The following is a 27,903-nucleotide window of genomic DNA, read 5'->3' as shown; positions in this document are numbered from 1 at the left end:
AGTTTGCGTTCCTTAGAAGCTGCGAGACGATAAAATGTTCTCTCCTGATAGCTACAAAATTTTACTTTGTATAAATTGTCGAACTGACAAGGCTCGTTCGATTATGTCAGTGGCCAAAAATATCAATTTTTCTGGCAGTTTAGCAATTTCATGAAAACTTCACGGGCTTAATTATAAAAACCTTACTGAATTTTTCAACTTAGATAACCAGATGTGCATTATGTGATCAGGTTAGATAGAATTTTGTGATCGATTCAACAATACTGTTGTCGGTTGAAAGCAATATTAAATTAAGCTTACCTTCTCACGGAGCCAGTCTTTCGATAACTGTGCGGACCTTTGAGAGCTGAAGTCTCCTGATTTAACTTATTCAGATGTGAATTCCCAACTATTTCATCAAGTTTGTCGGTACAAAAAAAAAAGAAAAGATAGTAAATAAAGAAATGACTCCGAACGGATCTACGAGAAAATTATCTGATAATATTCTTGAAATGTTACTTTAACCTTATCAGAGAAACTGTAACTGAAATGTTTAAAGTCCTAACTGTAGAAAATACAGAATTAATTCTTTGGGTTTTCAAGAGACAAAAGGAACAAAAAGTCGCAAAATTGAATGAATTTTCGCCAATTTGTTTGCTTAACTTTAGAATGAGAACTGACGAGATGTAGAAAGTCAAGACTGCCTTGATCTGAGAATGAATGTATTACAAATGCGACACAAACGCGGTGCCTAAATATTTCAGTAAACTCCTGCCCACTGGACTTCAGCAAACGAAATCCGAATAGAAAGCGGAGTATTCAGAACGTCAGCAAGCCCTGGCGTGACGGACAAAATGTTCCCAAGAAACTTGGAGAACTGATTACTGAAAAAAATATTGGCACCTTTTCTTCCAAAGTTGTATTATCAAAGATCATGTCCAGGGACATGTCTGTAACATCAAGAGGATTTGGGTATCGACAACAATGACACTTGATTGGATGTAGTCGAGGCTTAGCTTGGAAGCGAGGCAAAATCCATGCTTGCTGTCACCTTGAAGGTTTATACTTCGTTGGGAAATTCTCCAGAATGCAGGTGAGGAAACTGTATTGAAATGCACAAAATGAATATAAAGAGAACCAGATTTTTACACATGTAGTGTTTAAGGAGTTAGAATTTCCACTGTCTTAGAAACAACTGCTGTTAATTCGCTGTTTTCAATGTTGGAGGAGCAGTTCCACTTGCCATGCTGGAGATAAATTGTCTCTTGCGTGGCACAGGAGCTCACATGGCATGCAACAGCTGTGCATAGTCCGAGCTCTCTACGCTATGTAGAGAGCTCGGACCATGCAGAGCTGTTGTCTGACGAAATAGGTTACGTGTTAGGGAAGTTCCACCTACCTTGAACTTAGTTAAAATCGACAATGAAATTGCTTGTTCGCAAGTGATGTAGACGTGATGCTGATACAATGTTTATAGGATAGAGCTCGCCTTTTAAAACTGAGACGGTTAGAACCTGTAGCTACAGTTAGCTGTTTTCAAAAGTAGTCAAAAGATACAAATTACTCAAATGTCACAGCAGTGGTAATAATTCCAGACAATGAGTTTCTATAGTAATTACATGAAAGTGACGGAATGGCTTAAAACTCCCTTGAATAAACTGCATTCCCTTCCGTTAATGACTGCATATTTATTTGTTTCATGTACAGTGTAACAGTAGCCAACATGTAAGAAAGTTTTATGTTGATGTGAATCAAACAAGTGATACGCATCATGTAAAGTGGAAACCTGATTTCTCTTTAATGGTGTGCATACGCGTTACTGTGAAATCCTCTCTTTAATTAAACCTAAATTGCCGAGATATTATCCTGACCAGCTATGAATATTTTCATACGGAATACCGCAATTTATGAAAAAGTGGAGAACTTTTGATCACATAGTAAACAAAGACCCTTAATACATGTACCAACACGCAGTACAGATTTGTCTCTTGTTGTATAATATCTGGAATTGTGAATGTAATGCAAGGTTTTAGTTTTAGAGGGTGATTGGTGAACTTTTTCAGAGGTAGGTAAGGATTGCTATGACTTAGCAGGAGTTTCAAATTATTGATAACCTGTGTACAGCTGCCGGCTGTCCTCAAGAAAAATCAGAGGGTCGTCTGTGTGTAATGCACGACATCTGACATGACACATAGAGCAAATAATGGAAATAGCCCTCTTCACTTAGGCTTTGCATGTCCTTTGCAATGTTCACAGGTATTGAAGAGAATGCTCACAGAATAATTTTGTTGCCATAAGATGAGCACTGTTTACCTCTGTTAATCTGGCTTTTTAACCTCCACATTCTCAGTCACAATAACAATATGTAACAAATTTCCATCAACAAATCTCTCTGAGCGGCTCTTTAGATACTTTTAAGAGCAACAAATAAAATTTGAAGCACCTAGTTCAGCAATTAATGTCACACTTGTTATTGAACTGCAAATGATCTATTAACCAATCAGGTTTGGGAAAATCATGTGGGCTTGGACAAAAATTATTACAGATGCCCTCCCCCTGTTTTTTCTTGAGGAGTTTGAGTTATTGAGTGTTTGAGAGTTATTGAGGGTTTGAGAGATTATGGGTGAATGAAATGATTATTACAGTGATCAAGTAAAGGAAATCTTAAGATAATGAGTTTTGTTTTGAGTTAGGGCCCTGTTGCACGAGTTAATTTCTCTTGTAATTTGTGTAGCAAGTTGGTTGTGAGACCAGTCACAAATTGAAGAATAATAAATAACAGAGCCTTTATTGGCAAATTTGAGAAGTCAAGACCTGTTCAACTAGGTATTAGGATTCCAAATTGTGCTCCATAAACAGTGTTGTAAGATGATTGTATAACAAAATATGAGCAATTGTGTGTGGCTTTTACCATGGAGAAAGGCAATTTAAGAACTTTTCTGACAAGACTGACCTCTTGTCCAGTCAGGAAAGAAGGTTTGAAAGACCCATAGCAAAGTACATGTCAAAACAACAAACAACATGCACAAAATTAATAGTAGGTCAGCAGTCCATTCATAGTACAGTTTCAATGGACAGGTGTGTTATTTAAAGTTAAAGTGCACCTAACCCCAAAATTTTTTCTTCGCTAAAACAAATCTAGACTTTATTTGAAGCATTTGGGCGAAGAAATTTTTGAATTTGGTTGAATCCTCGATTTTCTATGCCCTTTCAAAGTCGTGATTAAGTGTTTCACGACCGCGTTTTAGGGAGTCTGGGGCGGCGGTACGTGATGACGTCTACCCAGGAACCAAACACAATAGCGCCTCAGTCAACTCACTGTATTTGCTCGAGAAAATAGAATGCAAAACTAATCGTTCCGATGTATTTTGGGACTAAAACGTCCAAGTTTTGTCTCAGAATCATTTCTTTTTTGTCACTGGAGTCAGAGTTAAGTTTCGATTCGGAAGGCTCTGAAATAAACTTCGATCGAGCACGTTCGACAACTGTGAACTCACTGCTTAGAGCTTTGAGAGCAATTTACAATATTTCAAGCGACGACGGGAAAAACATCTTTGCGGACGAGCTGCTTGTATATTAGGAATGGAAAGCTAGATACGAAGTGGAGGAGCAGGCAAACGAACAGCAGGAAAGAAAACTCAAGGACTGCTTTGGATGGTAATTTCGTCAACTAAACATAAGATTCCCACGCGTGTTTATAGCCCGTTTACATTTGTCCTTACCGAGAATGTATTTTGTCAAGGTTCTGTTAAATCCAGTTTGTGTTTTACTTTCAGTTGAATGCTTCATGTTTATAAGAGCGACGTACGTGTTGCAGTTTTTGAGACTTGATGACCTCCAAAACATTGGCTTTGATCGATTGAAAATCGTATTGTTTGGACCTGTATTTTTGAAGCTGCGGGAAGCAAGGTGGAAGGAAACATTTCATACAATTACCGATTTCACATTGTCACACGTTTTAAGTCGTAACTCCAAATAACCAATGTAAATTGTTCTCAAAGTTTGCAGTGAAATTCGTCGGATAAGCGAAAAGGATGTGTTCCCTAAGCGGTCCGCAGATAATGTTACGCAGTCATATTTTCGACGCTATTGCACAGAATCTTTGTCACACTGCTGATTTCCAAACCTTCGAAAAACTCTGTGAGTCTAACAATTTTGTTATCATGTAATTCTAGAGGATTAATCTTCGACTTTCATCTAAATCGAAAGAGAAATAAGTGTTGGTTAGTGGCGCACAGTTGTGATCTATTTACATATCAGTATAACGCTTCTTGATCATGACCGGATCACACAACTTTGCCGGTTATGTTATAAATACTGCGGGATTGGAAGATATAGGTTGTCGGTGGTATTTGTACAAATTGCTGGTTAGCTTTAAGCAGAAAATTTATGAAAATAGCGTTCGAAAGTCTGCGGAACAAATTCCAGTGAGAGTTCTTCAATGGTTCTCACAGATTCAGTTCGCTTGTTTCGGTTCGACAAAATCAACCATCGTTTACGTCTTTATTGCACCATTAGCCGATCATCGTCAGTAAATTGTACAGTATATCTTTCTTTAAATCTGGAATATTGCTGCAACAGCTGATAGCACCTCTGGAAGGCATTTCTGCGCACTTTTCGAATGTGTATTGCACCATCCTGAAGGAAATGAGAGGAAATGAGATATCTAACCTTCCTGGGTAGACGTCACAAGAGCCGCTGGACCCATTCTCCTCAAACTCGGTCGTGAAACAAAATGGCGGTGTTTTGGAGCTATTTTCGAGATTTTGTCGTGGCACAGAAAATCGAGGATTTAACAGAATCCAAAAATTTTTTCGCAGAACTATTTCAAATAATAAGTAGATTCGTTCTAGCGAAAAAAATTTTTTGGGGTTAGGTGCACTTTAATGCTATCATTTCTGTGCTGTATCTCATCAGAAACGTATCAAGTTACCTGTGACAACCCTCAATGAACATATAATCTGCAAGTTGTGCAATGGTTATCTGGTTGATGCAGCAACAATCACAGAATGTTTACACACATGTAAGTATAAAATTATTATGTTTAAGTAATAATCCCCTAAAAGAAGAGAATTCTTAGAAGAAGCAAAATTAAAGAGGTATAATTTGTTTTACCTTTGGTTTGGAAACTCCAAAGCAGAAACCCTTTGAAAGTAGGGAATGCATATACAGTTGGACCTGGCTAATGCAAACTCAGTTATTGCAAATTCCCTGTTATTTCAAATTCAAAACTATTTCCCTTTGATCTGTCCTTCAGTCATTCACTATCCAACCTGGCTATTTTGAACTCCGGCTATTTCGAACTACAGTGAAACCTGTATTAAGCATCTTAGTGCCTGTCGTACGGCGTACTAAGAAGGAATTTAAAAAAAGTGAATCCTATTCTGGGTATGGTATAGTCCGCTTAATGCAGGGTGTCTGCTCTAGACAGGTTCAGTAATAATTGAAGAAGCTAGTCATAAAAGGGGATAAGTGACGATTTTGGTTGCTTTTCTTTTTTTTGCTCCAAATTAGCTGAATTTTTGCATGTGGTCTTCAGTGTAATAGAAAAACGTATCCCTGTATTTTTGCCGCTGGTTTTTGCTTTGCTTTATAAAGACGCCGCTAGGAAAACCGAGTGGTTTTTTGCGTACGCAATATCCCGAAAACGAAGCAAAGTTTAGCAGAAAAACTACGGGATATTGCTAAACATACCTAAACAAAACTGCATGCGAAATTTGGAGCGTTTTCGACAAAGTTCACTTTTGATTAAAATACCTAATGCCCTTTTCCCGCTGAGGCTGCAAATAAACGAAGCCGGGCCTTTGTTATGATAAACAGAGCCGATCCTTTATTATAATAGCCAAGCCAAGCCTTTGTTATAAGTCGAAGTCTCACCTCGGTTTATCATAACAAAGGCTCGGCCCGCCGCGACCGCAAGGACTTTGATTTCACTTAGAAAGCAGCAAAATGTCAATTTCACGCAACGTATAAGCTCAAAAATGTTAATTTTAGGTCAAAAAAGGTTTAAATGTTGATTTCACGTTAACGCGTGACGGCAAGGAGGTTGATTTCACTTAGAAACCAGCAAAATGTCAATTTCATGCAACGCATAAGCTCAATGATGTTGATTTCAGGTCTAAATAGGTTAAAATGTTGATTTCACGTTAACGCGTGACGGCAAGGATGTTGGTTTCACTTAGAAACCAGCAAAATGTCAATTTCACGCAGCGCATAAGCTCAATGATGTTGATTTGAGATCTAAATAGGTTAAAATGTTGATTTCACGTTAACGCGTGACGGCAAGGATGTTGGTTTCACTTAGAAACCAGCAAAATGGTAATTTCACGCAGCGCATAAGCTCAATGATGTTGATTTCAGGTCTAAATAGGTTAAAATGTTGATTTGACGTTAACGCGTGACGGCAAGGATGTTGGTTTCACTTAGAAACCAGCAAAATGGTAATTTCACGCAGCGCATAAGCTCAATGATGTTGATTTCAGGTCTAAATAGGTTAAAATGTTGATTTCACGTTAATGCATGACGGCAAGGATGTTGGTTTCACTTAGAAAACAGCAAAATGGTAGGAGCCCATGATGGGCTCCTGAAAATGATAATTTCACGCAACGTGTAAGCTCAAAAATGTTGATTTCAGGTCAAAAAAGGTCTAAATAAAAATAAAATAAAACAAATAAACATTTCAATAAGCACTTTTCCAAATACGGCAACGTCTTAAATGGCTAAAAAATCACGAGATAAAACATAGTTTTCGACAAACGCGATCGTAGCTTTATGTCACGCACCGCCATAACTTCCAAGTTCAAATTGCGCTGGTACCTCTTATGCCTGATGAGGATAACAACTTTGGTGGCTGTTTAGTTTTGGATTTAAGAATTTGATGACTCCACGTGAAAACGCTCTATAAATAGGGCTGACAGATTAACAGATTAACCCTTCTGCGCAACGTACGGGTCTCCATACATCTGCATGTCCCCTGATCCCAGAAGCTCAAAACGCTACAAATCATGCCGATTTGAAATAAAATCAACGCAAACTGGATCACAGATCTGTTACAATCGATCGCCACTTGCTGGCCATTATTATGTTTAAATCTAGTTACCAGTTCGAGAAACGTCCGCAGAACGTAATCGCAATGCATGCTGGGAAGGGTCGTTACACCTCGTGCGTGGGAAAACATGGCGGTCGATACAAGACAAATTTTATAAGTCTAAAACCAGTTCTCGCTTTCCAAACTTTGACGCTAGCAACGCTTGGCAAATGGGCCACAACTCACCAGAGGGTATTTTTCTTGGGCAAGAACTGCTCTTGGACTTTGCTACCTGGCTCGACCTGACTTCGAACGCCGATAACACGATTACGGTATATCAGCTGCCTTCGAAGTTTCAGAACACATTTTGATTCTTTAAAACGTGCTGATGACTTTAGGGTTTATCGAGGCTTTATGATGCCTCTCAACCACCAGGCAGGCATACAAGGTACTTTAAAACAATGCTTAAGATATTAGTTGACAGAGCTCTAATGCAGCACATCTCTTTTTTGTTTGATGGCATTTCGTTTGACGCTCGATCAATTCACATGTTGTGTTCACGTCACAATAGCCGATGTCAACAATCTGTTCCCAGATTTCCGCTCTATATGCTGTGGGATTTGGTTTTGACTTCATACACTATAAACAGTCTGCCTGTTTGCTGTTCAACAAATAAACTCCTAAAGACATGGCAAGGAAAAGCCAAGTTTTTTGCCTACGTTTTAACTTGAAAACAAAGCAAAACCCAGCGACAAAAATACAGAACCACGTTTTTCTATTACATTGAAGACCACATGCAAAAATTCAGCTAATTTCGAGCAAAAAAAAAAGAAAAGCAACCAAAATCGTCACTTATCTCCTTTTATGACTAGCTTCTTCAATTGCCCTCGCATGGTTTTGGCCCAGAGGCCAAAACCTGAGGAGGCATCATTAGTACCCCCCGCATATAAAGACGTAATGGTATATTGGTAGTATTTGTCTGTAGTATGGGAATCGATCCCGATTTGAAGAAACTAGGTGCACACGGTGGTCCCGGTTAATATACTCCAAGCATGTTGATTTTACCGCGATCAAGTAAATTTACTTTGAAATGGTGGAGATTCCGAAACTGATTTCAAAGATCCTGAAGATGGATTTTGGGATAAAAACAACTCAGAGGGTATCGTAAGTAATTCTGAAGTACCAGTAAATCTTGATGTTTGAGGGGAGTGTCGCTTCGCTCGTGTTCAGTTGTGACTAAAATACTGTTCCGATCACCAGTTCTACCTTTGCATGTCGTTTTGTCGGATTGCTTATTTGTGTTGAGTAATCTCATGTGGCAGAGAGCTCTTGTCACAGCTGGGTGACTTGGTAGGAATCCAAACGTTAATGTAAATGTTTTGCAGCATTTTTGTTGAGGACAAAGAACTTGAGTCTAATTTGCATTTATGGAGGTGACAGTAATGCGATACTTCTGTTAATAACCTGAGTATCAGTGAGGCCTTTCTTAGCAAGAGGGTAGGGGTAGGGGCTGGGGGAAATTGCAGAGAGAGGCCTTTTCTTTGCTGGGTGCTTCCTCCTCCCACCCCGCGAGTAAGAAAAGCCTGGTACTCGGGCTATTCTGTTAATGTCTCACAAAAAAAATCATGACAGCAAGTTCCAGATGATTTTCTTAACTGCTATTCTGCTTTCAAGACATGTTTGCTTGTATAACAAGAAAAATGGTTTGTTTCATTACCAAATGCAAACAGTAGAGTGTTTTGACATAATATTTTGTTTCTCAATTATTTTTTAACCTTTTTTCCTTAAGTTTTACTGAGTGAAATTTTAGTAACAGAAATATTAGTTCCCATGAAGGATACCTTTTTTGTCACAAAGTAGTTTTTGTGTCCTTTCAAACAAAAACTTATGGCTGTTTGGAATGGATTGAGTTTAATAGAAAGTGTTGGTTTAGTTTACTTAGTTGAATGTTTGGATAATAACCATGATAAGACGCGTAAGTTATAGGAACATTATGAGTGATATTGTTTACAGAAAAAAAAAGATATAGAAGTTTTAGTTCATACAATAATGTTCAATTGTTTTCAATAAGTAGAAATAAAAGAAATCGGGGGCAGCTTTCGTGATAACTATTACTAGTAGTTAATTATTAAGTAAACCTGTTTGTGACATAGTGTAACACAGTGTAAGCGCAAAGACTGTTCATAGCACAAATGTCCAGTCAGTCAATGCATCAATCTGGAATAATCTAGTTAGCTTTAAAATGACATCACTGAATGTAATGTTAAAGGTGTCTGAGCTAAGCTTTTAGAAGTAAAAAGCCCTTGAAGTGTCCACTTATTTCAGGTTTTGTGCAACAAAATGGCTTAAGAATGGCTAACTGTTAGGATCGAGAAACGCCAGTCAACGACCCATTTGGCAAATCGCTCATATTTTGCCCAAAGATACCCTTTGGTGACCTTATTCTAAAAATCATATTTAAAGGTTCCAGCAAATTTTTATTTTTCAGAAATTCGCGAAAATTTGAAAGCGCGGTCAAAGTACGGTCTTTCTTGTAATAAAATAACCGAAATAAGTTGCGAGGATGAAGCGCTGCCAAAGTCTTAAAATAAATTAAATTGACTTCAAACTTCACACAAATGTGGAACAACCACTCTAATTTATTCCTCGTTTTATATTAATCTCAGAGATGTTGATATAGTGGCTTTCCGAACCATATTAAAAACACCTATGAAGTGTGTGAAAAATAATGGCAAAACATAGGTCATGTTTAACAACATAAAAATGCATCTGGAACCTCACTGTCCGATTATTTTACTTCACGGCCTTAAAATATCATTATTAAACATATATCATGCCAAGTTTCATGCTCGAACTCACAGTATTTCCCTTTGAGAAAAACAAGAGTCTATGTCAAGGTGTTGGGTGCAAATAACACAATAATTATACACGAACAAGAGACAAATCAGTTTCAACGGCGAAAGTAAAAGGCTATCATTCATTAAAATCCCGTCAATTCACTGCTATCAGTAGAAACATAATGTCCACTACACAAAAACTGTTTTTAGACTTTTTCGAAACATTGCGTGTTGGACAACGCTAAATCACAATGTGCAACAGGCTTTTCCGGTTTAACTGTTTTTCCACCTGTCAATGCAATATACGCGCCAACAGGTAATTGACTCTGCAGAGCTAAACTCAAAATTATTTAGCTTAGTGACCCCTGTGATACTTCGAGAATCATGTGGTGTTTCAGTGTTAGCGTTAAGAGCTGGAGACCACTTAATCTTCCATGGCATACAGATATCTGAAATTTCCAGGAGTAACCCCTTCCCCCTCCCTGACTGTAGCTACTACTAAGAGCCATTCAAGAACAAGAAATAATTGCACCTGGATAGGTCAGCTTTAAAAAGTGCATTTCAATCTACTGTCACTACTTTAAACTTGTAATCGGTTTAGGTAAATTGCGAAATGTTGTACATTTGCGCAAGAGCAGCGTAAGTGTGACTGGGCTGCTCGAACGATTGTGTGACAACTTTTACTGAGTGTGGAATATCAGCCACGCAGCATGGTTGCCGATGCGATAAAAACAGATTCATGAGGCCCCTGATTCTTACAGCAGAAAGCTTGGGCTCTTTAAGGCAATGTGGAGTGGTATTGAAGGGAATCGACGGCTTTTAGTATGTTTTCTGTAACTTTTTAGGATTAAATTAGTCGTATTAATAGTTTGTTTATTTGTTTTGGGTCAGACCATTTCACTTCTTGTTTCCAATTTATGTAGGCGAAATTTATTTGGAACTTGCCACTACACTTTTAAACTTACACTTTTGATGACTTCGGTTTGATTTTGTTGTTGTACCAGTAATACATTGCCAAATTAACCTCTTGACTTCTTGAACTTGAACGGAGGTCAGCCGTTTACCAAATTAGAATAAGGGCGCGATTTTGATTTGCTTCAAGATATTTCAACTCGATTAATTTCAGTCCTTTAATGTCCTTAATGCTAAACAGCATTCCAAGTTGACCCATTATTGTGTCTCAACGAACTTAAAGCGTTTTGTTGAATCAAAAACATTAAGGTTACAGGAAATATCTTGCGTTTGTTATGACAACCATTCACAGTGTTGTTCACGTTAAGGAAATACATGTGATGACAAACTAGACGTGACGCCGGACAGGAAATTAAACAAAGTTAACGTGTAATGTTTCGAAAACGTCTAAAAACAGTTTTTATGTAGTGGACGTTATGTTTCTACTGATAGTAGTGAATTGGTGGGATTTTAATGAATGATAGCCTTTTACTTTCGCCGTTGAAACTGATTTGTCTCTTGTTCGTGTATAATTATTGTGTTATTTGCGCCCAACACATTGACATAGATTCTTGTTTTTCTCAAAGGGAAATACTGTGAGTTCGAGCATGAAACTTGGCATGATATGTGTTTAATAATGATATTTTAAGGCCATGAAGTAAAATAATCAGAAAGTGAGGTACCAGATGCATTTTTATGTTGTTAAACATGACCTATGTTTTGCTGTTATTTTTCACACGCTTCATAGGTGTTTTTAAAATGGTTCGGAAAACCACTATATCGACATCTCTGAGATTAGTTTAAAACGAGGAATAAATTAGAGTGGTTGTTCCACATTTGTGTGAAGTTTGAAGTCAATTTAATTTGTTTTAAGACTTTAGCAGCGCTTCGTCCTCGCAACCTATTTCGGTCATTTTATTACACGAAAGACCGCACTTTGACCACGCTTTCAAATTTTCGCGAATTTCTGAAAAATAAAAATTTGCTGGAACCTTTAAATATGATTTTTAGAATAAGGTCACCAAAGGGTATCTTTGGGCAAAATATGAGCGATTTGCCAAATGGGTCATTGACCGGTGTTTCTTGATCCTAGCAGTCAGCCATTCTTAATATTGGTGTCCACATTCGCTTTTAAAACAGAGGTGTCCGCTGAATGCAGGTTTATTTTACAGTAAACGTAGGAAGAAAGCTGGTGTCCACTTAATTGAGAGGGTGTCTGCATAATATGGGGTCCGCTTAATACAGGTTTCACTGTACTTTTGGTTTCCCCAGAGAGTTCAAAATAGTGGGGTTGAACTGTCATACATTATTTGACTTTCTGGAAGATAACTGTGGAGGGCAACAGATACCATATGTGTCAGTGTTTCAGCCCGAAAATTTTACTTGAGGGCCAAGGTGGCCCCTGAAGATCTTTTTTAGGGGCCAATTAATTTTTTTAGGAAAGGGACCAATAAATTGAAAGCCACAGAAGGGAAAAATGTATCAGGATACCAAAGAAAATAAAGCGTTTTATTAGGATCTATGATAAAAGTGTTTCTACTTGATAAAGTTTCTTTTGAGTCAAGACACCAGGGCTGTCATTAAGTTTTGAGTCACCTGTAGCCTTGTTCTTCACACCCGTAGCAAACTTGTTACTTTGTGGTTGAATTCTATCAACAACAGGCAATTTGACCCATAGCATCAAGGGAAAATCAAGCATACTCAGCCGTAACAGGTGTTACAGGTTACGGCCCATAATGACAGCCCTGGACACTGGTGTGAAAGATCTGTGCATTACAAGAGAACAATTTATAGGCATACACCATTGGAATAGTCAATGATAAAGGGTTTGCAGTGCATTATAGGGCGACTGGAAGTTTTCCGATGTGAGAGAATCAACACAGCATTTAGGAAAGCAAAAGGATGGATTGACTTCTTTTCTTATGTTGAATATGTTAGAACCAAGACCTTTCAATTTAATTTTCTACAAGGACATAATGTATGAGAACATAACTGTTATTGATCGTCAACACATGTGCAGAGAAATGTAGTCACCATTATGGCGACTAAACCAGAATTTTTAGTCGCAAAAGATGAAATATTAGTTGCATTGGCTACCATGTCGTTTGCAATTTCAAGCTCTGGGATGGCTTTTAAAATACTATGCCTGCGTTAAGCCTGCAAATCATTGTTTTTTGTTAGTTTGCAAGAGTTGTCTGGTGAGACACATTGAGCTTGTTAATCGATGTCCAACATGTAACAGTCTCATTCATGAATCACAGCCACTGTATAACATCAGGTGGGATAGATTGTTTTAATTACTAGTAAGAGTAGTTTTCACTTGAGTGTTGAATAGTAATTGGTTTTGCATTTCTATGTTATACATGTACATGTATGTGATTGGCTTAAAAAAAAAACTTTTTTTTCATTGGATTGTCTGTGTCCTTTGTGAATGGTCTTGAAAACTGCTCTGGTACATGTATTGCACCTGTAGTAAATAAACTAATTAAAGTTGATTAAAAGTTATATACATTTTGTATTGTATGTGGTAACACAACAGTGATCGATGTGTGAAGTTGGGGATACTAGTGTGTAATTTATTAGGCATTCAAATTTATAGCAAGTGTCAATACAATGCTTGTTTAAACAAAATACAGCTGTACATCTAAGGTACAGTACATGAATATGCTAGCAAACAGTTTAAGTATTGATAGCCCCAGAAAATTTCAAATCATATACGTAATTCCTATTCAAAACAGTGAATAACTTATAGAGTCCATTTAATGTGCATCAGAGTGTGTAATTATATATAAACTTACAATTAGTTCATGTGCATGTAAATGTCTTACAATTTCATTTTTTGGGCAATGTCGATTTATTTTGATTCTTTTCTTGCAGACTTGATAGGACCATGCAAGATATTGTTTACAAACTTCTTCCAAGGGTGGAGAGAGGTTAGTTCACAGAATGACTTGGTGATGTGTTATGTTACAATTGATGTTACCTCATCTGACCTGGAAAAAAGTAGTTCAATATTACTTTATGCTACTTTATCCACTTGACATGAGATTAAATTTTGGTCAGGTAAAGGACTTAATTCAAACCTGCAACTAATGCTGACATGAGGATATGAAACAATGTTAAAATGTAGCAAACCAATGTTATATTTGCAAGTACCAGTATCACATCACTGTGTGTATAGACATATTTATTTTAAAATTGATGGCACAAACAGGTATCTTCAAAGGCATTCCTTATTTTCTTCTAGAGGAGAAGAGGAGGGAACGCAAGTTTTACAAAGACAGAGGAATTCCATATCCAGACCCTAAAGGTACCATACATTCACATATACGCTGTAACAACTGGATTCTAATGTTTAAACTTAATTCTCTTTTCTAGTTATTTTGATTGCTTAATTCATGGGAGAGGGACTAGGAGGCTTGAATTAGCCTTTTCTTTGCCTTTTCTTTGCCTTTTCTTTGCCTTTTCTTTGCCTTTTCTTTGTCTTTTCTTTGTCTTAAACTAAAGTAGCTTGTCATTGAAATAACAGTATTTAGTCAATAGTGTCCATAAGAATTTTTGCTTTTAAAAAATTATAGATAATTGAATAATGCTTAATAAATGAGGCTTACGTATTAAATTGAATTCATAATATTTCAATTACTCTATTTATTTACTTACTGTACTACTAATTTGTTTAATTACTGTACCATTTTTGCCGTTAATATGTTTTGGTCAGCCTTGTCTGTTTTGGCATCAGACTTGAAATATTTATCTGGAGGTTAAGAGATGAGCTGGTCTTAACCTTCATATTATGACAGTGTTGTAAGGCAAAACACTTCACTCTTGTGGACATCATTCCACTCGGGTGTGTATGCTGTAAATAATTACGTTTATATGTGCAGTACATAACAGCCACGAGTACTTTGCCATACACCAGTACGGGACTTTAGATTTGAGTAGGAGTATGAGATTGAGTATGAGTGCGACTTTTCAATTCTAGTTTGCAGGCTTCACATGATCATATATCATATACACATCTCATGCCATGAGCTACCCTCTCTACCTAAAACCAACATGAAGAGCAAGGGTTCTGGAAACTTAACTGGTTTGAAATTCAGATATCGTACTTGTACTCAATCTCATACTGGTAGTCCAATCTAAAGGTCTCTATTGTCTCTCTTGTGGGGGCTCTTGCTGTAGACCAATGGGCTCAAAAGAGAGGGCTGGAAGCAGTGCTTAATAGAACATCTACTGTGTATTTGAAAAGTAGAGTTCTTTGTTCAGTCCTGATAGCCCTTCAGGCCAGCACTAAATGCTGCTTTTGGTTATGTGAAGCGACTAGGAGTATTTCTACCACCCATTGGATGGGAGGCTAGTCCATCACAGGGTTCACCTCCTCATATAATTTGCCAACTGGTACATTTGAACACCTGGATGGAAAGACACTTTGCTTGTCAGAGTAAGTGTCTTGCCTGTGATTACATCACAATGACCCCAGCAAGGTCTTGAACCTGGATTGCTCCTTCCTCAATCCAGAGTCCAGCACACTAATTCTTGGTCCATTACACTTCCCTGGTGCTCATGTACCCAAGTCTCTGTTAAGTTCTAGTTAATCAACCATCACATGTGGCCCCAAGGACAACAAAACCTGCCAAGAAAGATAAAACAGTAACATCAAAAACAAGCAAAACCACAATGATGAAAAATCATCATCGGACAGATGAACAAATCTCACTTCAACTTGAGACATACCGGTGAGTTTGATTCAGTTAAGAAAGTGCACACAGGTTGTGTGACTGAAAAAAAATTGACTTTTAAAATGTTATCTGACAGGGCTGTTACTAAGGGTTGGGGGTGGGTAATTTCACCAGCTACAATAATGGAGATGAATCGCCAGCCTGTACATGTACACAGGCCTCCAAGCTGAATTCTACAGCAACCTTTACTGGTAAAATGGTCTCCAGATGTTAAATTTTGGTTTACAGTCTACATGTATGTCCCTTTCATTTTGTTTGTTTCTTTGAGGGATACATTATACTGCATTTCATGAAACATAAAACAACTGATCATTCTGAAACAAACAAAATTGATCATACATTTCATGGATTTGTTATTCTAACTGTTTACCACCATGAATTAATGACAAAAAAACAGATGAGCAATGAAGGAGCAATAGAGTGTGAGTGCGTAGTGTCACTTCAATCCATTCTCGTATCATTGTTTTATTCCATTAGGGATTGAAATCAAATAAACTTGGTACCAAGATCATAATCAAACTGGAAGACTGTGATTCTTTAGTTTTGATACAAAGTCAAAAGAGGCAATTCCAAAAGAAACTGAGCATAACTTATTTGGTAGGAATGTCTAACTTTTAATTCCTTCACTATCAAAAACAGCTTGCCATCACCACCACTCATGGTGACATGTGTGGTGATTTTAGTCCCCTTAACTCTATTTTACTTCGTATGGCAAACAAAACCACCGCAGCCTGGAGCCCTACTACACATAATGAGGCACTTACATGTACTGAACCATAATATTTCTTGTTTTGAAATTGCACAACACTCCTGGATGGTGATGATGATGTTTTCCTAAATTACACCTGTCAAACAAACAAACAAACAAACAAACAAACAAACCAGTACCTTACCCTGACGTATATTAATATTTTATATCATTAATTTAATGTATTTTTGATAATTTCAGGGATGAAAATAGCAGATTAGAAATAGAGGTAAGAATATTTCCCTTTCGGAGCTATACAAACCTACTCCTTATCCCCCATCCATCTTGCCTGGTTTGTAGCAAGCTCAGTGATTATACTGTGTTTCACAAGTACGTTTTTAATGGTAAATTGTCATAAACAGACATTGAGCCTTCATCATCAACTCAAAACTACTAAGGGTCAAGTCGTTGACAGCAAGAATCATGTTGAAAAACATGCATGGTTCTAAATTTGTTGCATTTTAGGTTTGCCGCCTATTTATCCTGTCAAGCAGGACTTGATTTACAATGTACTCATGGTACTCATGCTTTCATGCTGAAGGATTATTCTACTTATTCAAAACTAAGGTTTCCAATTTCCTTTCAGTCTGGATGTATATGTTTATATGTAATGACTGTTAGACTTTAATTGGTACATAACTATGTACAACTACATGTAGATGGTGTGTTTTGTCATTATATATACACATGTACATCAGATATATGCATTAATAAGCTGTGTGCTTGTTTCTCTTTGTAGCCATTGCAAAAGAAATTCATAAGGTTATCAACACAAGTCACTATTGGACTGATTCAGAGATTTTTGGCCAGTAAGCTACACTTGGAATCTGAAAACATGGTAAGCATTAAGATGTAACTCTCAACAGTTGATCTTTAAGCTCACCAACCAGCCTTTGCTGGGAGGCTAGACTACATGTATGTGCAAAGTTAACTTGTTAATTTCCTCTGAACAACTGTGAATTTCTTTTAGAATAAAGCGTAAGGTTTAGTCTGCATGTGGTATAAGTCTCCTATCTTACTGAAACTTAGCCCGTGTCCCATAGCATTTTAAGCGTGTGAGAGTATTATGTTCAACTCATGTCGTAGTCTGGGCGAGGGAATAGTACTGAAAAGGACTGTCTTTGGTGATTGATGTTTCAACAAACTGAACACAGGTCATTTTGACCCGGCACTCAAATGATCCCACCAGACAAACTACTGCTACCCATGAGTTCACCATTTACTAAGTGTTTCTACTCCTCTTTCCATAGAATGCTGCTAATCATGGTTAACAATTAGTTAATTCAATCGAAATTGTACTCACAATAGATTTTCTTTCAAATTTTACATGTTGGCTGCTTACAATGTTAAATAATAAGGGGGTCCCAGTATTTATTTAAGAGCAGGAGGACCTTCAATAAACCCCATAATTCCTTAAATTATCAGATCTCAGAAACGTTTTCATTTAAACCATTTACTTTACCTTTGTGAGAGCACAAAAAATAGGGACAAAGTTAAGCTAGAAATACAACAATGAATGTACATGTATTGCATCAATGTCAAGAAGCAATTTGATGTATGTTTCATGATAAAGGCACCCATATTTAGTCAACAGGGATTCAATATGTTCCAAGCGTGCGGTGTTCTTGAGGCCACATATTATCTTGTATGAGTGCTAGCTATATTCTCGCATTGTCAGTGGTAATTTTATACTTAACGATTAGATTATGAGGTGGAGATTTCTATCACGTGATGTTTGTCGAGGGCGCAGCCCGAGTCAACTATCATGCAGAGAAATTGAGTGTAACTAACGCACCAGCAATAATTTAGGTCGTAAAGAAGTTTAATAAAATTGTGGATAACTTGAACTCTTAACGTAACTACACATGTCATTGCCAGTGGTTTCTAGGATAAAGGTAACAAACATAATACATTAAGAGCGGAACCACTAATTACAACAATGGAAATGATATAGAAAATACGAATAAGATAGGAAATACGAGACAAACGAAGAAAGGGGACGTTACCTGACGATTTGGGAATACGGCGATCGAAACAGCATAAAGAACGTAACGTTGTTATAACTTTTGAACTCGAGCGAAATACTTTGCGATTTACATAACCCGCGGGAAGGTCGATCCATTTATGCATGGCCGCGCGGACTGGGATTGGTTTCTACGTTGAGAGTGAATAATCTAATTGTTTTAGCATAAATCTACTAGTCGTTGAAAACTTCATCTAAATCTTCCTCACAGACACTTCGAAAATGCAACGAAGCGGCCGTCATTTTGTTAACAAGGGGACACTGCTACGCTACTCACTATCTATCACAGAATAGATAATGAGTAGCGTAGCCAATCAGAGAACGGTATTCGTGATAGAACGCTAGTAGATTTATACTAATCTGCAATAGAAATTGGTCTATGATATCTGTATAGAAAGGTGATTGCTGCATTCAAACTAAGTGAAAAAAATGTTAGTTCCCACTACTCATTTGGAGAAGAAAACGATGATTTGTCCCTCGCAAGGCAAGCCATTTAGAAAGCCACCATTTGGTCATGTGCGCACGCTAAGTGTGCATAACATTCTGTACAGTGAGGATGCACAATGCAATACAGAGGAATCACCTCAATATAGCTTACTATATAACATAGAGATTTAGCCAAGCCTAAAAGCGGTGCTGGTGGGCCGGGTTGTTAAGAGACCGATTAAGCTAACCCAGGATGAGCGAGAATTTTGAAATGAGTTTTGTAACTTTGTGGTGAGGTTTTCTGTATATTGTTTGGCCTTCTGTTTTGAGTTTGAATAATCCCAAAATACACTAAACAAAAGCAATGAGAAACATTTGTATACAAGGAAAATATGATAATTTGGTGAACTTTTAATCCTTGGTTAGGGTTAACCGGCTTCCGAACAACCTGTCCCTGTTAACAACAGGTTAACCTCACGTCAGCCCGAAATCCAATAAAAAAAAACAGCACTTGGTCAGGGATTAACTAAAAAAAAGAACACATGACCTTGATGAGCTCTAAACTTGAGCCCATGATATGGTCACTTGATACTGGTCAGCGGATACTTTGTTTTGACAGTTGTCAACTGACTATAACAGGGATGTCGAATATCAGAGGAGGCTACAAACCAAGGCTGCATGTCTCTCTCAACCTATTGGCTGGAGTATGGCCGCCATCTTGCAGGACTCCACCACCATCACCATCGTCGTTTTGAATATGGACCCACGAGCAATACCGCTAGCCATGATAACCATGAGAAAACCAATTCATGGGTTTCCTTTTCTTTCCTATATGAGAATGGGGTACCGGAGCTCTGCTATAATATATATAGCTTCCTCCCAGTAGGCAATAGAGAGTGATGAATGCCTTTCATCTTCTTTTGTTTACTTTCTTAGGTTGGCATCTTGTATGATAAAACAGAAATGGGAAGAGACCTAACACTGAAGTACATCAGTGACAATCTTTCACCTCAGAAGGTAAAGATATCATGTACATTGATTATGTGACTCCTATCAAGCCAAGATCACACAGGTCATCAGGAGCTTTTTTTGTATTTACTTGTCTTTTTTCCCGATATTTTAAGATCGTGTGACGTCAAGTTTATTTTTCACTTCTGAGCACGTGCAAGGTGTCGCAGAAGAATAGTCGGAAATGTCATCGTAGCATAAAGGAAAAGGAAAGTGCCACAAATGCCAAATCTTTGTTTGTGGGGAGCTTGGAAATTTCTCCCAAAAAATCTTAGCACAGAAAAAATGCCCAGACTTTCTGCCACAAAAATTCAATGGCCCGAAGTCCATGATTGATAAGGTTGCAAGTTTAATGCACACGTGCTGTTAAATCATGCATAAACCATGCGATCAATATGTAGTTCAGAGAGTGATCAAGACATCCGGTAGCCATTCGAAGCCATTCTTGCGAGAACAGTGATGAAATGAAAAGCCTCTGTTTTATGTGGCCTTTTTCATTCGGATGTACATGTCTTGTGTCTCTTGCAAATATAATCTGTGATGGCAAGGAGTCCTCTTGCAATAGCGTGAATTTAAATCGTTTGTTGAAAGCACTACTCGTAGTCTGAATTGTCTTTATTTAGGGTCACTCTTGAGAATTTAGAATGACTTTTTGCACACATTGCAGGCCTATAAAGCTAAACCTTTGGTACGTGTCATTGTATTTTTATGGAAAGGAGCTGGTGGTGTCGTGAACAAAGTTATTGCCAATGTCATTCATGCATCCACAAAAAAGTATATACAAATGATGAAGGGGCTAGAAACATTTGTGGAAACAGGCTTGTAAGTTCACAACAAAGATGAGCTTGCTGTGCTTGCATATGATGATAACTAGAGGGAGTCTGGGAGAACTCAAAGTTTGGTACCTCTATTCACCTGTGCCCTAGCACATTCACATAATTGTGTTGACATCAATCAGCTTGTACCTAGAAATAAGGCATTTTTTGTACCAGAGCGTGTGACCAAAAGAGTCACGCCAACGCAGTCAGTCGTTTCATGGTTGTATATTACCGCAAAGGTACCGTTTGGTGTGATGGTGACAAGATTCTCAAAATTGCAATCGCTTTTTCTTGTTTCAGGAACATTCAGCGCCCTTGATTCTTCATTACAGAGCTATGGATGTGAGATTTACAAGGTGATCGACATGGCATCCTTTCGTCGAGAGAACCTGTATAGTTATTTATACCTGACTGTCAGAAGAGAACGATGCCCGTGCTCTTGTGTTTTAAGGGCTTAAAGTTTTCTAAGCCTTCTTGGCGATGTGTTAAAATGTTCGTTGAATTTAATTTTTATAAGGTATAGTAATAAATAAATATCTTTGTTCAAATTTGCGTTTTGATGCAAGGCTATGCAACTGAAATACTTTATTTACATTTTATATACTTATTTGTAGTCGTCAGATTTAAAACAACACCCTAGAATTTCCTTGACAACAGCAGATTTTCATTGGCACTCTTTCTTTCCAATTTATTAGTTAATTTAAGGAATTCCTAGTTCACGAGGCTAACAAAAACTACAGCTTCATATAAGTGTTGAAAATGAGCAAACAATATTTCAGTTGCCAACCTCGTTAAAAGATGTTTTTAAAGCCTCCATTCGAACAAAAAATGTTAAATAAAAATTATTTAATACAATAAAATAGACGATTAAAACATCTCTTACCAACCAAAAATTCAACTACAAAAGAATTATCCACGAAAATAACGTTATATCGCCAATTTCGTCAAGCATTGTTAGAGCAAACACGTCTTTTAAAACAATAGCAAATATTTCATTTCCACGACGACTCTCAAGATGCTTCTACCCTACCAAAAAAATTATTTCTCTCTGTAAACAAGCGGAAGTTTTCGAGTCTAAATATTCGTATGTCCATTTAGTTAACATGCCCTCACGTTTACATCACACAGTAGGAATCCTTTGCGGCAATCTTTGCGGCTATCGCTTCGAGAAGACCCAAGTCATTTCAGCCGTCTGGGTCACTTAAGGTGCTCTTCTTGCCCACATTCGCACAACAGCCCTATACAGACTGTACAGTATGAAATGTCAAATGCTGCGTGGTGCGGAAGTTTTGTCAAAATGTCGGCCAAGTGGGAGCCTGGCTCTGGTCACCGACACGAAAAATTAAACCACGAGCGAAACAAAAACCGTACTCACTACGAGTGATATTTGAAAATTTCTCAAAATTGCAAAATAATTTTCAAGTATCACGATTACTTATACTAATTATACGACTGGGAGAATTACGAACGCGCGCGCGTTAATTTGCACTACAGTGCAAATTTAGAATTAACGATTAAATAGCCTTGCTGTCAGCCGATCACAATGAAGTAATTTTCTACGTCATTTGTAATGGTGGAAGGCAGGATATGTACACATTTTGCACGTCCAGTTAGTTTGCTCCGATTGCTTGAAAGGTTTGCTAAACAACACAAACAGGTTTAGAAACACAAATGGGCTTGTAAAATAAGGACGCGTTTAGCCTAGGAGCGGGCTCTCATGGTTGGTGGCACGAGCAAAGCCGTCTGCGAATGAAGCGAGAGTTGTCGAGGGAAGAATGAAACCCAGGCCCCTCACCGGGCTCTGCCTACGTTCCAGGCTCCTCACCGGCTTGCTTCGCTTACTGGCGCATGCGAGCCTGTTCGCAGGCTGGGATTTGTTAAGAACGCCTTAATGATTTTCAAGTCTTTAAACGGTCTCGTTCCGGAATATCTCACGGCTAAATTTATAAAGCGAAATGAATCAAGCTATTCTCTGAGGGACTCGGTAAACAAACTTGTTGTCCCCTTTCCAAGAACTAACTACATGAAAAATAGTTTTAGTTACAGCGGCGCTACCCTTTGGAACAGCTTACCCTGTAATATTAGAGAGTCTGGTTCATTAAACAAATTTAAACGCCTCCTCTACCATAATTTTTAAACACGGCATTCATGGAAACCAGGATTTTTCTTAAGTGGCATATTAATGGAAGTTAATATAATGTTAGGATTTGGATTTTTGGTCATTATTATGTAATTTTTTCTACCTAATGTTTTTACCGTGTATAAATAATCTGCCCCATCGAAGTGTAACGTGAAACTTTTAAGGCCTCGCAGGTTCTGAAAATTTAATTTAAAGGTTTCTTTTAGCAACACGATAGCTTAAGTGCGCATTTAATACAACACAAATTTCTTTCAGTGGTATCAACAGCAATCAATATCGAGATAAAGGCTGCCACTGGAAACAGCCTTGTCGTTAGTACACTGCGGAAAAGAAAACTTATTTAGCCCGGTTTGGAGGGATGGTGGGAGGGGGAAGGGGTTTGTTTCGGGAGGGTGGTAGAGGGGAGATGGAAACTCCTGCCCGGTTATTTGTCAGATCGCGCTAAGCAGCATCACTTACTCTGGCGGGTCAAAAGCAGATCAACACGACATGTAGGCAGGATGAAAAGTACGACCGCTTGTTTCTTTTTACTGTTGTTATTTCGCTTGCGTTAAGTTGCATACTAGTTATCTAACGCTTCCGAGTGGTATCCCACTGGTCACTTGTATTTTCTTAGTATACACAATTCTGTAATTTACACCATGCCATAGAAAATACAGTGATCAACACAATCAATGCAGGGCATGATGGAAAAGTTGGGAGTAATTCAGTCGAGTAGACAGCAGCTTTCCTGTATTCTGATTGGCTGTATTTTCTATGGCATGGTATATAAGTTAGTAGTCAATATTAGAGTCGCATGAGCTGCGAGCAAAACCCAGATTTTGCTCCCTGCCGTAGAGAAGATGGCGAATACAGATACCCTTAGGGCTGTTCACAAACCATTACATAACAGCTACAATTGATCATTTCTTTAACCACACGCTATTATTTATTCAAACACCTAACGAAAAACAAACTACCTAGTTCTTTCATTTATGACTTGTCATACAATATTTCTTCCAAAGAAAGCCTGCCGACCAAAATGGGCGTAAAGGCAGCGTATGTACACGGGTTAAAATAGTTTTAATGTTCAAGCTACACAGGCTTAAAACTGACAAAACTGCTCCTTTCAAAATATATCTCACAACAAACACACCATAGTGTTTATATTTTTTGAGGGGGGGAGACTCCCTATATAGCAAAATGCGTGTCTTAGTAACACTTTGTTTTGTTACAAACTTGCAGATGAACGCGCCGATGCCGGACAAACTATGATATTTTTTTCCAGATAAATGTCGGTGTTGTAGTTAAGTGTCTTTAATGTTTCCGACAAATAGGTCTTGTCGCGAGCTGCGGCATAGCAATTGAAGTATAAAAAAAAAAAAAAAAAAAAAATTCACCGTGAGTGCGACATACATGCTAGCAATGTTCCTCGATTAAAATAGATACATATCTCGCGAGCTCGTTTAGCTTAACTATAACATTAAACTCATTGCCCTCTACACACGTAAATGATAAGTCATAACTACTGGTGCGTGGGGCATTTAGTATTGACTTTTGTCAAGACGCCTTCCCGAGTGTTCGACACTAGCATTTATACACTGGTTTCATTGCGGGGTGGTTCGGGCGTTGTACGCTTCAGGTGAGGCACGGGAACAAACACAGCTGTCTTTGGCAGATCACTGACCCACTCCTTCTGTGCGGGTTTCGGCCGTTCTTCTTTCCACGAAGACATAGAAGATCGCGGAGTTCTCTCTTTTGGCGTCTCACCTGGACTAGACACAACATCCTTTGGGCACGTCTTTTGGGGTTGCGTCCTTTGTTCAACTGGAACTCGTTTAGAACGACGTGACGATCTTGTTTCAATTCCAAGGTTATGGTGTATGTCACGCGCAATTTGGTAAGGATTGCGTGACCTACGGCGAGGTACGTGAATTCCGTTGGGTTGTTCTCTAGTGCCCCGTGGAGCGTTTTGAGGTCTAACTCCATTTTTGTCGAGTGGCACGTCAGGTCTTTGATCAGCTGTTGTGGACTTATCACTGGGAGATACAGCTTGTTGCTGCTCACGGGGTCCTTCACCGGCGTATTGATCCTGCGGCCGGTCCGCAGCTTCTTGAGTTGAACCGTGCGCAGATTCATTTGTCAAGTTTTGATCACGTGCTCCTTGTACTAGATCACGTTCATTCTCGTGGCATGGTGACGTGCTACGTTCGTGCGGCGGTCTTTGAGCCGGATTCTGGTCAGCTGGAAGCGGAATGTAATCGTAAGGCTGATCACGTGGCATGTGATCACGAGGCACCTGATGATGGTCATGTGATCTCTGACCAATGCTTGGGTCTTGTGACATGTGGCTGTGCTCGAGTGGTCTCTGAGCCTGATCGTGCGTTCTCTTCCCTGGACTATGATCCTGTTGGACTTGATAACGTTCGTGCGCAATCTGGGGAGGAATTTGCTCACGTGGCACTTGATAGTTCTCGTATAGTCTCGGAGAAGGGGGTATGTCACGTGCTATCTGATACAAGTCATGCACCCTCTGAGCGGGACTTTGGTCACGTGTTATATGATAAAAAGCCTGACCTTGAGTGGGACTTAGTACCTGATTTTGATCGTAAGTTCTCTGACCCGGATTTTGATCATCTGGCATTTGATAACTATCAGGCGACACTTGATACTGATTGTGCGGGTTTGGACCAACATCAAGACAAGGCTGCAGTATATAATGATCTCTTCTGTTCGTTGGAAGAGGAAGTATCTGGTAGTGGTCGCGCGGTTTTTCCGACAGCGCGCGTGGCTCGTAAGGAATATGATACCGTTCGCGCACCACAACATGATCACATGGGATCTGCCTCGGAATGCCACTGGTTGGAGTTTCGGCGATTGAGTAATGAGCGAGATCTTGGGTATCACCTCCTGGTCTTGACACAGGCTGAACACCAGACACTGGAGTACGAATTTTGTTAAACGGGAGAGGGTGCGCACCATCCGAACCATGCGAGGAAGAACCGGGTATGGGAGGTCTTCTCTTCGAGGACGGAATTTCTATTGGAATGGACACCTCAGAGGCTGAACATGACGTGTTAGTATGGCGTGACACATTGAGAGGATCCGCCGCCTCGCGCACAGATGAATGACATTCGGATGGAGCAACATTGGACGCGGTGTCTGTAGGAAGCTGAATGCTTGAAACCACGGAGCTTGCAGTCCCCTCGGGTGGAGCAAGGGGTGCACGACGATCTTCGTAAATACTAGGGGGAAAACGAGTGTTCTCAGTATAGCTGTGCCGGTGTCCAGGGGGGTGTTTAAGAAGTCTCCCTCGGGGCTTATATTTCATAGGAAGAGGGGCTGACGTACAAGACTGCTTGTCTGACACAGACGGCGCTTTTTCAGGTTCAACTTCGGCCTCCTTCTCCGCCACATGATCTTGTTTATCAATTCTAATGACCGCCGAATACGGCAAAGACACGTTCGATTGTGAATCCTCATCTCCCTGGGAAAGCTGGTTTTTGGCGCCGTGAATTTCATCCCCAGTGAATTGTACCTCCTGTCCATTTTCCGTATCAGCTGTCGTTTTATCCGGCGATATCTCTTCATACGTGTGGGCTTCAGGCGTTTCTTGCTGAACTTCGTATTGCTTGTTGGACAAGCACCAGCATTTACAACACTTTCTCCAGAAAAGCCGAACTTTCTGCTTTCTGTAACAATAAAAGACGAAAACAAGAGCTCCCAAGACAACAAGCAGCACCGCAAATAGACAATTCAAGGCTATGTACAGGGCGTGTGGCTGTTGGTAACGAATCATTATCACTCCCAGTGTCACGCTACTAATGATCGAAAGTAAAATTACGCAACTTCCTCGCAGGTGATCAATCATTTCCTTTTTATCCGGTAAAGCTGACTTGTCCACAATGTCTCCGGTTCCATCACCATTTGGCAGAGGCTCTTGCTGAATAACCAGAGCATTCTCTTCAGCTACGATTTCGACTTCATTTTCCTGCTCTGTTTGTGGAGTCACTTCAGTGTCGTATGTCCGATTGATCAGGTTGAAAACACGAAGAAATATGATCAAATCTATGAGCACTATCAAGCAGGCAGGACCCACGAAAGCACCATAGAAGGGGTGCCGCCTCAGCCAACAGCTGTCAAGAGATAACAAAAGGTTATTTGAAACCCCTCTATTGCCGAGAATGACCTACATCCAGTTTGTCCCTACGACATTAATACATGGTCATGCAGACAGGTAATGAGAATTAAAACCACCAACTAGGGGATGTGTGACAATCATTACAGAAAGTTAGTAATTCGAGTATGGGTGAAGATATCATGCAAAACACATCAAATACAGTCGAACCTCTGGCTGCGACCACCTCTCGTCAGCGACCGCCTCTTCTCAGCGACCAGTTTTCAAAAATACGAAAAGTTTCCAAGTCAAATCACTATAATTATTTGGAACTTCTTGTAAGTGACCACCTCTCCTAAGCGACCGCGACCGCCTTTAGAGCTAAAAGTTTGAAATTTTCCTTTGTTTTATTTTAACCCCCCATAAGCGACCACTTGGGATATAATAGAGCATAAATGGGATAATAAGGTATTGGAACATTATTGCATTCGCAGGGGCCTGTTTCTCGAAAGCCCCGGACAACTTTTCGGGCCCCCAAAGCCATATTTAGTTGATCTGTATATAAAAACAGAAAGGTGTATACACATGAAACTTATTCTACGAAGAGAACTCCTCGTCATATTAAGAATATGTAAATAACACACCTCTGTAATCATAAGGTTTGAGATTTTGCTACTGCTTTCCTAGTGCGAAAACATTTCGGGACCTTCGAGAAACGGGCCACAGTAAGTACAAAAGACCGAAATTTCTCAATGGGAAGTACCGGATTTTTTCTCGAAATTGACTTTTCACATGAGTAAGTCTCTACAGTTACCATACGCTAACGAGGCAAAATCTTGGCCCCATATGGTCTACGCTCTCGTAAGCGACCACCTAGGCTTGACATTTTGGGTGGTCACTTACGGGAGGTTCCACTGTAGGAGTGGAGTTCATTAGCTGGCAAAGTTCAGGCACACACTGAAAAGTTCCCAAAAATAATAACAAAGCTCTAGCTCATAACATTTCGCTTTGAGTGTTCAACCAATACCAATCGGCATGACACGATCATTGCTTTAGCCTCGAGACGAAATGAGAATTGTACTAGAAAAAACTGCTACGTTTTCCTGACTTT

The 27,903-nt window shown here is 39.1% G+C and overlaps 2 protein-coding genes across 2 annotated transcripts in view; one reads left to right on the top strand and one right to left on the bottom strand.

Moving 5' to 3' along the window:
• The first annotated feature begins 588 nt into the window (after window positions 1-588).
• On the top strand, window positions 589-21,353 carry LOC145478059 (polycomb group RING finger protein 3-like). The gene is made up of 10 exons (XM_081455959.1): window positions 589-1,072; window positions 4,897-5,002; window positions 12,976-13,072; window positions 13,672-13,727; window positions 14,042-14,104; window positions 15,380-15,530; window positions 16,483-16,510; window positions 17,021-17,119; window positions 19,667-19,747; window positions 20,857-21,353. The coding sequence occupies exons 1-10, from the start codon at window positions 1,067-1,069 to the stop codon at window positions 20,914-20,916; spliced, it is 747 nt and encodes a 248-aa protein (XP_081312085.1). The 5' UTR covers window positions 589-1,066; the 3' UTR covers window positions 20,917-21,353.
• Window positions 21,354-23,594: 2,241 nt separating this feature from the next.
• The window catches only part of LOC145478040 (uncharacterized), a 38,089-nt gene continuing 33,780 nt past the window's right edge, over window positions 23,595-27,903 (bottom strand). Inside the window, exon 19 of the mRNA XM_081455927.1 lies at window positions 23,595-26,811. Within this exon, the coding sequence (XP_081312053.1) occupies window positions 24,270-26,811 (2,542 nt within the window). The 3' untranslated portion in view covers window positions 23,595-24,269. The remainder of the gene's footprint in view (window positions 26,812-27,903) is intronic.

Source organism: Orbicella franksi, chromosome 2, assembly GCF_964199315.1.
Source record: "Orbicella franksi chromosome 2, jaOrbFran1.1, whole genome shotgun sequence".
NCBI lineage: Eukaryota > Metazoa > Cnidaria > Anthozoa > Scleractinia > Merulinidae > Orbicella > Orbicella franksi.
This window is presented reverse-complemented; position numbering and strand designations above follow the sequence as displayed.